The sequence below is a fragment of the Salmo salar genome, chromosome 22, assembly GCF_965601325.2.
Source record: "Salmo salar chromosome 22, fSalSal1, whole genome shotgun sequence".
NCBI lineage: Eukaryota > Metazoa > Chordata > Actinopteri > Salmoniformes > Salmonidae > Salmo > Salmo salar.
Window position 1 is genome coordinate 43,843,737 of NC_138312.1, and position 10,303 is coordinate 43,854,039.

Here is a 10,303-nt window from a genome sequence, read left to right on the forward strand (position 1 = left end):
GGAGAAAGAGGTCAAAGCACAGGGTAGGGCAGTGTGAGCAGGACCAGCGGTGTCGTTTGACTTAGCAAACGAGGATCGGATATCGTCAACCTTCTTTTCAAAATGGTTGACGAAGTCATCCGCAGAGAGGGAGGAGGGGGGGGAGGGGGAGGAGGATTCAGGAGGGAGGAGAAGGTAGCAAAGAGCTTCCTAGGGTTAGAGGCAGATGCTTGGAATTTAGAGTGGTAGAAAGTGGCTTTAGCAGCAGAGACAGAAGAGGAGAATGTAGAGAGGAGGGAGTGAAAGGATGCCAGGTCCGCAGGGAGGCGAGTTTTCCTCCATTTCCGCTCGGCTGCCCGGAGTCCTGTTCTGTGAGCTCGTAGTGAGTCGTCGAGCCACGGAGCAGGAGGGGAGGACCGAGCCGGCCTGGAGGATAGGGGACAGAGAAAATCACAGGATGCAGAAAGGGAGGAGAGGAGGGTTGAGGAGGCAGAATCAGGAGATAGGTTGGAGAAGGTTTGAGCAGAGGGAAGAGATGATAGGATGGAAGAGGAGAGAGTAGCGGGAGAGAGAGAGCGAAGGTTGGGACGGCGCAATACCATCCGAGTAGGGGCAGAGTGAGAAGTGTTGGATGAGAGCAAGAGGGAAAAGGATACAAGGTAGTGGTCGGAGATTTGGAGGGGAGTTGCAATGAGATTAGTGGAAGAACAGCATCTAGTAAAGATGAGGTCAAGCGTATTGCCTGCCTTGTGAGTAGGGGGGGAAGGTGAGAGGGTGAGGTCAAAAGAGGAGAGGAGTGGAAAGAAGGAGGCAGAGAGGAATGAGTCAAAGGTAGACGTGGGGAGATTAAAGTCACCCAGAACTGTGAGAGGTGAGCCATCCTCAGGAAAGGAACTTATCAAGGCGTCAAGCTCATTGATGAACTCTCCAAGGGAACCTGGAGGGCGATAAATGATAAGGATGTTAAGCTTGAAAGGGCTGGTAACTGTGACAGCATGGAATTCAAATGAGGAGATAGACAGATGGGTCAGGGGAGAAAGAGAGAATGTCCACTTGGGAGAGATGAGGATTCCAGTGCCACCACCCCGCTGGCTCGATGCTCTAGGGGTATGCGAGAACACGTGGGCAGACGAAGAGAGAGCAGTAGGAGTAGCAGTGTTATCTGTGGTAATCCATGTTTCCGTCAGCGCCAGGAAGTCTAGGGACTGGAGGGTAGCATAGGCTGAGATGAACTCAGCCTTGTTGGCTGCAGACCGGCAGTTCCAGAGGCTGCCGGAGACCTGGAACTCCACGTGGGTCGTGCGCGCTGGGACCACCAGGTTAGAGTGGCAGCGGCCACGCGGTGTGAAGCGTTTGTATGGCCTGTGCAGAGAGGAGAGAACAGGGATAGACAGACACATAGTTGACAAGCTACAGAAGTGTTGTTTCTTGTATTATTGTCTCTTGTGTCTTTAGAGAACTGTTTCACTTTGATATCCTTTTTCTTCTGTCCTGATTTTCTCCTTCTTTTCTTCTGTTAACTAGATATTCTTTGTTGTTCTTCGTTAGCTAGCTAGCTTCTTCCAAAAGAGTCCCTAGCAACTGCTTAGCAACTGGTAAACAATTCAGCTAGCTAAGATAACTACAATTTTATGAAAAATAGTTATTTTTCAAAAGCCTATCTTCTTTGTTTGTTGCTTGTTTTTTCTCCTATTCAGTCTTGCAGTTTTCTTTAGCTTTTTTCCGATGTACTTCACTCTAAAAACCATGTAAATTTCAATATTTGTAGGAGCTCATTTTTTCAGCTGCTGCTGCTCAAATTGGAGTTCCGGAACTCCAATTGTGAAATGAAAATTAGTGCATGTAGCCTAATTGTGCCAACAACAAATTCAATTTACCTTTGAACACAAGAAATCATAATGAATATGAATCCAGTTTAAACATTTTGGCCTGTATGCTTATGCCAATTATCCAATAAAGCCAGTGATTATTATATATTGTAGGAACAGTCACTGAGTTGACTTTGTCATGGCGCCAATAATCCGAAAAACAAAAGTAATCTCATTAACTAAATAGAGTTTTCAGATTTTTTTCTAAATTTAAAATAATCCTAACTTATTTTGGTCATAACTATAAAATCTCCAACTGTCAGTTTCAACCTCCGAAAAAATAGAGGGTGAAGTCCAGCAGAGAAATCCGCTCATCAGACACTGTTCTTATTCTATTCTACGGAAAGACGGTGAGAAAAGGACTCTCTTGTAAATTCAGTGTTGCTTGTTGAAGGAAGTTCTATGAATCTAATTCCAAGAATGGTTTTGTATTGCAGGGGCCGCACCTGCCCAGTGCCCACCCTGTTCCGCGGAACTGCGCTGCGTTTCGACTTGCTCCGGCGCGTGCTCGAGTTTCCTTTTCAGCCTCGCGCCAGGGCTATGGAAGAGGCTCAGCCGGCATCACCAGTACGCCTAATGCACAGCGGATGACTTCTAAGTAGAGCACTTTCCAGGAAAGCTGACTGAAATTGACATTAGCTGACTGAGCCTCCCCCTTATAATGCTCTGCCTTCCCTCATAATGTTTCATAGGCTACTGTTGATTCTTTAACTTTGTGATTACCGTGTGTAAACCTATTAATTGTTTAAATGAGTGTTTACAAACAAATACGTCTCCAATTTTACTTCTTTAATTTATACTTTCTGTTTTACAGGACAAACAATCAACGATATGCAAGCATATCAGGTAGACAAGGTTATTTTCCAGGTAGAGGCCGTGTGCCATTCAAAAAAATATTTCTCAGACATAATTTGACTTTATTCAGATTATCACTGTGGTATGTACAAACACACATTCACACACATGATTTTATTTAACACTTGATCGTCCCTTGTTGTATCCTCTATTTCCCAAACATTTAGTAAAAACAGAAGACAAATGAAATATACATCATTTTTTATTTATTGGAAGATGATGTAAAATAATGAGCATCCTGACATGCTTCAACCTGTATCTGATTGAACCTTCATCTGACTGTGATCAGTCGTTTCGGGGAAGGGCAAGGTGATGTGTCTTTTAGTATGGGGACCAGGGCACTGATGGTGAACCGATGGACAGAGTGGAAAAAGGGAACATACAAGTAATGTTGCATAAGATAAAAAACAGACCTTGAGACGTTGCTTTATGTTAAAATAAGCACCATCAGATCCACAAGGTAAGAAACAGACAGTTGAGGAGAAAGAGGCCAGGTTATACGTGGAGGTTTGGGTGTGAGTCTGTTCCTGTCACTCTCTAGCTCTCTTCCCCGTTCTCTCCGGCCCCCTTGACGAGGCGCTTGTTGCCCCTCTTCCCCCCTGGCCCACGTGGCTTGGCGAACACCTGCTTCAGAGTGTGTTCAATGGGATGGACCTCCTCATACAGAAACTCCTCCGTCAGCCCATCCCCACTGTCAATCTCAATCTGTACACACACACACACACACACACACACACACACACACACACACACACACACACACACACACACACACACACACACACACACACACACACACACACACACACACGAGAGAAAAAGGGAAGAGGGAGAAAGAAGGAACATACTTGGAAAATATCAAGATCAGTATACATGCACACTGTGATATGACAGTCTGATATTATAATGTACATTAAAGATGGGTAACTTGGAGGTTGTGTAATTGTTGAACCTTTTTGGCGATATCTAGACGGTAGTCTCTCTCCACCTCATCCAGTAGCGGGTTCTTACAGCTAGAGTACAACATCCGCTCCTTAATGCTGCAGCTATACCCTGGCATGGAGTAGATGAACACTGAGAGAGAGAGAGAGAGAGAGAGAGAGAGAGAGAGAGAGAGAGAGAGAGAGAGAGAGAGAGAGAGAGAGAGAGAGAGAACGAGAGAGAACGAGAGAGAGAGAACGAGAGAGAGAGAACGAGAGAGAACGAGAGAGAACGAGAGAGAGAGAACAAGAGAGAGAGGGAGAACGAGAGAGAGAGAATGAGAGAGAGAACGAGAGAGAGAACGAGAGAGAGGGAGAACGAGAGAGAGAACGAGAGAGAGAATGAGAGAGAGTGCGAGACAGAGAGTGAGAGAAGGATTATGAGAGATCCTATAACCTTTAATTGCGTATAATGTGTGTGCACGTGCGTGGCTGTGCATGTGTGTATATGTGTGTGCGTGTGTGTGATACTGACCCAGAGCCTCCTGTTGCTGTCCTTGGTGGGAGTGTTTGAAGATGAAGAAGTGGTATCTGGGTGTATCTGTAGGGATTCTGTAGGGAAGCTCACGGGTCTCTGTGGGGTTGGTGTGGACCAGCTCCACTGTCTCTTTCTCTGTGTCCAACTTCTGAGACACACACCAAAAATCACAATACTGAGTGTGTGTATACTGAGTGTGTGTGTGTGTGTGTGTGTGTGTGCTTGTGCGTACCTGCATGTGTGCAAGAGATACAGAATGTTTGTTGCATGTTTTGTTTGACTTTGTTTTGTACGTTTGTAACGTGAGGCCTGCTCACCAGCTGTATGTAGTTGATACGTTTCTGATTGAGTTGCTGCAGAGCGCGTTTGGCCTCCTCCTGTAGAGGGAACACCAGGCCTGTAAGAGTCTGGTGCCTTTTGTCCAAACCAAACTCCATTGTCACCTGTAGGGGCCGACATATAGCCATAAAACCACAGTTTCTGCATAACACACATCAATAATGTATTCCTACATAAACTATAATGAACAAGGTACTGCAGAAGGAAAAGTTGTTATCAACTACACAAATCAATAAAGAGATGCAAGTGAAAACAGTAGAGGCCGACCAATTCAGTGCGTTCTGTGCAAGCAGAGTCAGGGTATATGCAGCAGTTTGGGACGCCTGGCTCGTTGTGAACTGTGTGAAGACCATTTCTTCCTAACAGAGACTGTAATTAATATGCCAGAATTGTACATGATTATGACATAACATTGAAGGTTGTGCAATGTAACAGCAATATTTAGACTTAGGGTTGCCACCCGCTCGATAAAATACAGAACGGTTCCATATTTCACTGAAAGAATAAACGTTTTGTTTTCGAAATGATCGTTTCCGGATTTGACCATATTAATGACCTAAGGCTCGTATTTCTGTGTGTTTATTATATTATAATTAAGTCTATGATTCGATATTTGATAGAGCAGTCTGACTGAGCGGTGGTAGGTAGCAGCAGGCTCATAAGCATTCATTCAAACAGCACTTTCCTGCGTTTGCCAGCAGCTCTTCGCAATGCTTGAAGCACTGCGCTGTTTATGACTTCAAGCCTATCAACTCCCGAGATTAGGCTGGCAATACTATAGTGCCTATAAGAACATCCAAGCAATAGAGAACAAAAGAGGAAAGCCCCCCCCCACATGTGCAATGTCATGACTTACCTGGACCACCTATTGAGATGTGCCTTTTGTTAAATGAGTTGAAAAGGAGACTGGAGTGCCACTTTTAAAGGTCTTTAGTACAGAGTTGAAGATGAGAGGGCGGGACAAACCTTTGCTCGTCCTCTAGGAGTGTTGCTTAACCTTCTACGCTCATCCTGTGGGCATATAATGGACAATGTTTAATCTCTTTCTCTCTTTTTTCTCTCACACACATTCACGCACAGTTTGCACACATACTTGCACTCATTGCCTACATACACCTGAACCAGATGCTCAGAAACACACACATACACACACAGATACAAAATACACACGTGAAAATACTGAGAGAAGAACCCTAGCTTACCCATACAACCTTGTCCTGGATGGCACATTACAGAGACACAAACACATAAGGATGACAATATGTACTACACATCATACAAAGGTATAACAAGATACATTATCTCACAGTAGTAGCCTTCATCATATATGTTTGTAATATACACTGAAAATAATATACTAATTGGTGGATATATAGCACAGTCACTCCCCTTTGCTTTACCTCTGTGATTTTTATTCGCTGCAGCTCCTGCTCCGCTACTGTGAGAGGTGCAGGGGAGGAGCAGGAGGACATGTGACGCAGGTACCCCTGGAAACACAGGTCTTCCTGTGGACACAGGAACCAGGAAGTGATTCCCTAAACAAGCCCAACATACTTTATTCATAAAAAGAGGGCACCGATCCAATTTATCACACATCATCTTAACTCTTCATTTGAGCCAGTTTCCTGCAGCATGAAAATAATCTTACAGCAACAGAAAATGTGAATTATTATGTGGATTATAATAATGGACATTTTTGTAGGGGTTGATACATGTTTCGTAGGGGAAATTTCAAAGTGGAAATGACAAACTTCAGAAGCCTTTTAAAATGCAAATACACAATAAGTTTGACATTTCCTGTATTGCCAGAACGTTGTCCTGCAACAGATTAAGATCCTACATATGTAAGGAGGTAGATGAGGCCACTGAGGAAGGGTTGTGATCAGCTGTTACCATGAGCTGTCAATCACATAGTGATTCGACTGATTGGAAACTGATATATAGACAGAAAAGGTAACTGGGTGACATCAGTCACTGACTGTAGTGTCTTCACATGATAATCTTCTGACCTAATGAGGTCAAGACCTCATTTAACCCCTCCTTCATCAACTGCCCTCTTGTGTCTAGTCTACCCAAATGGAATGTGGAACTTTGCTCTACTTTGTGGACTCTGGAGTGGGTGTTGTCTAGTAAGCATCTTAACCCCTGGCCCTGGACCTCCTGAACAGAGTAGAAACATTTGTATGCTGTGGAGTGAGTCAAATGTTCCAATATGCAGAAAATAAAGGGAAGGGAGGTTATTTCAAAGGCCGGGGATTGATAGGGTTAACCAACAAGTTAGTTAAACCAAAGTGAAATAAAAGTGTTTTGGATTTGATGATTCCAGACCACAGACCTCAACTGTGCCAAACATCTCATCCTTGATGTGGCCTCCGCCAAACTCCTTCTTTAATGTGGCACGGGTGGCAGCGTAGACCATCTTCTCCCTCACCTACAGGGGGCATAGCGGATGAGGAAAAAAAACACTGAACACTGGATAGTGCATTGCATGTGCATGTTTTACAGAAAATGTGTATAAACTGTACGCATGATCGAGGCAGGTAGCGTAGTGGTTAGAGCATGGCAGGTAGCCTAGCGGTTAGAGCATTGCAGGTAGCCTAGCGGTTAGAGCATGGCAGGTAGCCTAGGGGTTAGAGCGTTGCAGGTAGCCTAGCGGTTAGAGCGTTGTAGGTAGCCTAGCGGTTAGAGCGTTGCAGGTAGCCTAGCGGTTAGAGCGTTGCAGGTAGCCTAGCGGTTAGAGCATGGCAGGTAGCCTAGCGGTTAGAGCGTTGCAGGTAGCCTAGCGGTTAGAGCATGGCAGGTAGCCTAGCGGTTAGAGCGTTGCAGGTAGCCTAGCGGTTAGAGCGTTGCAGGTAGCCTAGCGGTTAGAGCGTTGCAGGTAGCCTAGCGGTTAGAGCGTTGCAGGTAGCCTAGCGGTTAGAGCGTTGCAGGTAGCCTAACGGTTAGAGCATTGGGCCAGTAAACGAAAGGTTGCTGTCGAATACTTGAGCAGACGAGGTGAAAAATCTGTCGATTTTGAGCAAGGCACTTAACACTAATTTGCTCCAGGGGAGCTGTAAGACGAGCTGTAATACAACCTTGTAAAACAACACATTTCACTGCACCTCTCCGGTGTATGTGACAATAAAACACAACCGTAATTTTTTTCTTGGATTTGTATAGTATTGCAAGCTTGCATAATGTTATTCAATGTTGACTGCAAATAGAGATGTGTGGTCTTAGTATTTACGTACTGGTGATTGATCAGGTGACCAAGCGATGAAGATCCATTCATAGCCCTGTGCATTCTGGGAGTCGAGGCGGTACAGGATGTAGCAGGGCTCCTGAGCCACCAGCAGAGGAAGAAGGAAGTGATCATAGTCCTTGTCCCAGCTCTTTGCAGGTTCTCTGTATGAGCCTAACACCAGTTCCTCTGGAAGATGGACAGATAAATACTCATATCAAACTCTCATCTTTGAGCACAGTCCTCACATTTAAATAGTTTCCACGTCCCAGTGGATCAGGTTAAGAAGATCAGCCAATTGGTAGATAAACAGGTACTCTTTACTCAGTCTTTGTTCTAGACTTCACATACTGTGTACATACAACACCCATACTTACCATCTCTGATGACAATCTTTGCTATTCTGATGGTCCCTCCCCTCACCCTGGCCAGGAAGTCCTTCAGTTCATCCGATGCTACAATGGTATGGTAGACAAGAGAGAGACAATGGGGGGGGGACAGAGAGAGAGGGAGACAGAGAGAGGTATAGGGAGACAAAGAGAAAGAGATAGGGAGGTGGAGAGAGATATAGAGAAAGGGAGAAAGAGAGAGAGTGGGGTCAGGGGTGGAGAGGGAGAGAGAAAGAGAGGTATAGAAACAGAGATAGAGAGAGATCAAGAGAAAGGGAGAAAGGAAGCGAGAGAGAGAGAGAGGGAGACGGGGAGAGAGAGAAGGAGAGGAAGATGGAGAGAGAGAAAGAAAGAGAGCGAGAGAGAGAGATGGGGCAGTAAGAACTTGAGACACCGGGGAGAAAATCTGATCCCCTGCCAGGCACTCACGGTATCGCCTTGAGTGACATAGACAGGGGTCACAGAGATACTGTACAGCTGACACGGAGTGAATAGAGTCTATACACAACAAGCTGATCCCAGAACAGTCAATACTGGTTGCGGAAAGTCGGTCTCTTTCGAATGGACTGAGCCCATAATTTGGGTTATTACTCGAAGTGAGTTTCCCTCTCTTTAAGAAGATTTACTGTACGCCTCCCCTCTCTCACCATGGAAACCAAACACAGCAGCAGTCTCATAAATGATGTAGGATCAGGTGAGATAAGTGAGAGAGAGGAGATGTATGCTTCCGCCCCAAGCTCCAGTTACTCACATGCTGAAACATATGCACATAGCCATAAACTAAACACACATTCCCATAGATACAGTACATCTCATAAAAGTATAGGGTTTGAAATATCCCAACTGTTCAATACTTTTAGGAAAGTGACAAATAATGTTTCACATTATATCCCTCATATGGGAGAAAAATGTATGGTTCTATATGGGACTAAATGTTTAGAAGTGTGGTATTATGTAGACTCCAACGAAGATGATTATGTGAGTAAGGTTAGAGGCTCCATATGTGTATTCACACAGACTGCGCCCCGAGGTGTCACTCACTATCTGAATACCATGAGCTGGCATAACTTTCCCGTTAAAGTAAGAATGAATTACCATCACATTACATAACATCAAATTACAGTGTTGTGTCGTAGAATGTCCCGAATTCTGTTGCAACACCAAATTCTTAAAACAGAACGGATCGGTAGGCCTACACGATTGGAGAGCTTTTACGCACAATGGCACAGCGCAAAGAGAGAGCACTGGTAATTGATAATAATCACTTTTCCCCTCTATACAATACAACACTAGCTATCATTCGTTCAAATGATATCATGCGCGTCTAGGCCTACCCAAGAGGACATTTACCATGTATTCCAGTCTGGTGCGACATCCTTTGGCAGTAAGATTTCTGCTTCAAAATCCTCTCCTCCAAGGTAGCCTTCTAGAGTGAGTCTCTACGTGTCCTCTGTCTCTCTGTTGCTGCTCAGTTGGATCCTCCGTACTTGCACAAGACAGTTCGGCCTAAACCAACTTCAGCGTAAGTGACATAAAATCCCCAAGGCTGACTTGGGGGATTCCTAACGCGTGAAACCTGACCTGTGGAACTGTGGCAGGTGAGTAATAACGCGGCTGTCAGTGGATATGCCACCTTAACCACTGCTCTAAAATGATTCGTGTATCAATGACAACCACTTTATAGCGCTTGGCGGGAGTGGGACCTCTCCAACGACGCGCTTCTATACACCGTGACAAGTGGCAACGCAGGCGCAGTAGACACGTTATCTTTCAGAACTCCGCAGCTGAAATATATTGTCCTTGGGTCTCTATCTTTTGTTGGATGTCTGTCCCTGTGTCATCAGCAATGACATATTATCTATCACTCATGCACATCGTGAACCGGATCGGTTCAACACACACGGACGCAGCAGAGATCTCAAATTCCAGCCACCTGGTCACAGAAATGCGACACCCGCATGAAGCTAATCCCAAAGTTTCGACACTGCACTTTTGGTAGGCTAGACCCCGTTTAATATGTGAGAGATAAGCATTGTTCCCCTTGACTGATAAATCTCAGATACCTTTTGATGTAAAAGCTATCTATTTCCATATCCCAGTCTAATTGTTAACTAAACATTAAATGGTAAAGTAGGCTATAGGTAGACTATAGGCTTATGATATTACACACAGGTTTAGGTCTACAAAGCATT

The 10,303-nt window shown here is 44.8% G+C and overlaps 1 protein-coding gene across 1 annotated transcript; it reads right to left on the bottom strand.

The window, feature by feature from the left end:
- Positions 1-2,743: 2,743 nt before the first annotated feature.
- On the bottom strand, positions 2,744-9,960 carry LOC106583460 (twinfilin-2). The gene is made up of 10 exons (XM_014167661.3): positions 9,462-9,960; positions 8,100-8,177; positions 7,733-7,911; positions 6,835-6,930; positions 5,900-6,004; positions 5,466-5,510; positions 4,478-4,603; positions 4,158-4,308; positions 3,655-3,776; positions 2,744-3,407 (listed from the first exon to the last, which is right to left on the bottom strand). Exons 1-10 carry the CDS (start codon positions 9,484-9,486, stop codon positions 3,240-3,242), a joined length of 1,095 nt encoding a protein of 364 aa, XP_014023136.1. The 5' UTR covers positions 9,487-9,960; the 3' UTR covers positions 2,744-3,239.
- Between the last annotated feature and the right edge of the window lie 343 nt (positions 9,961-10,303).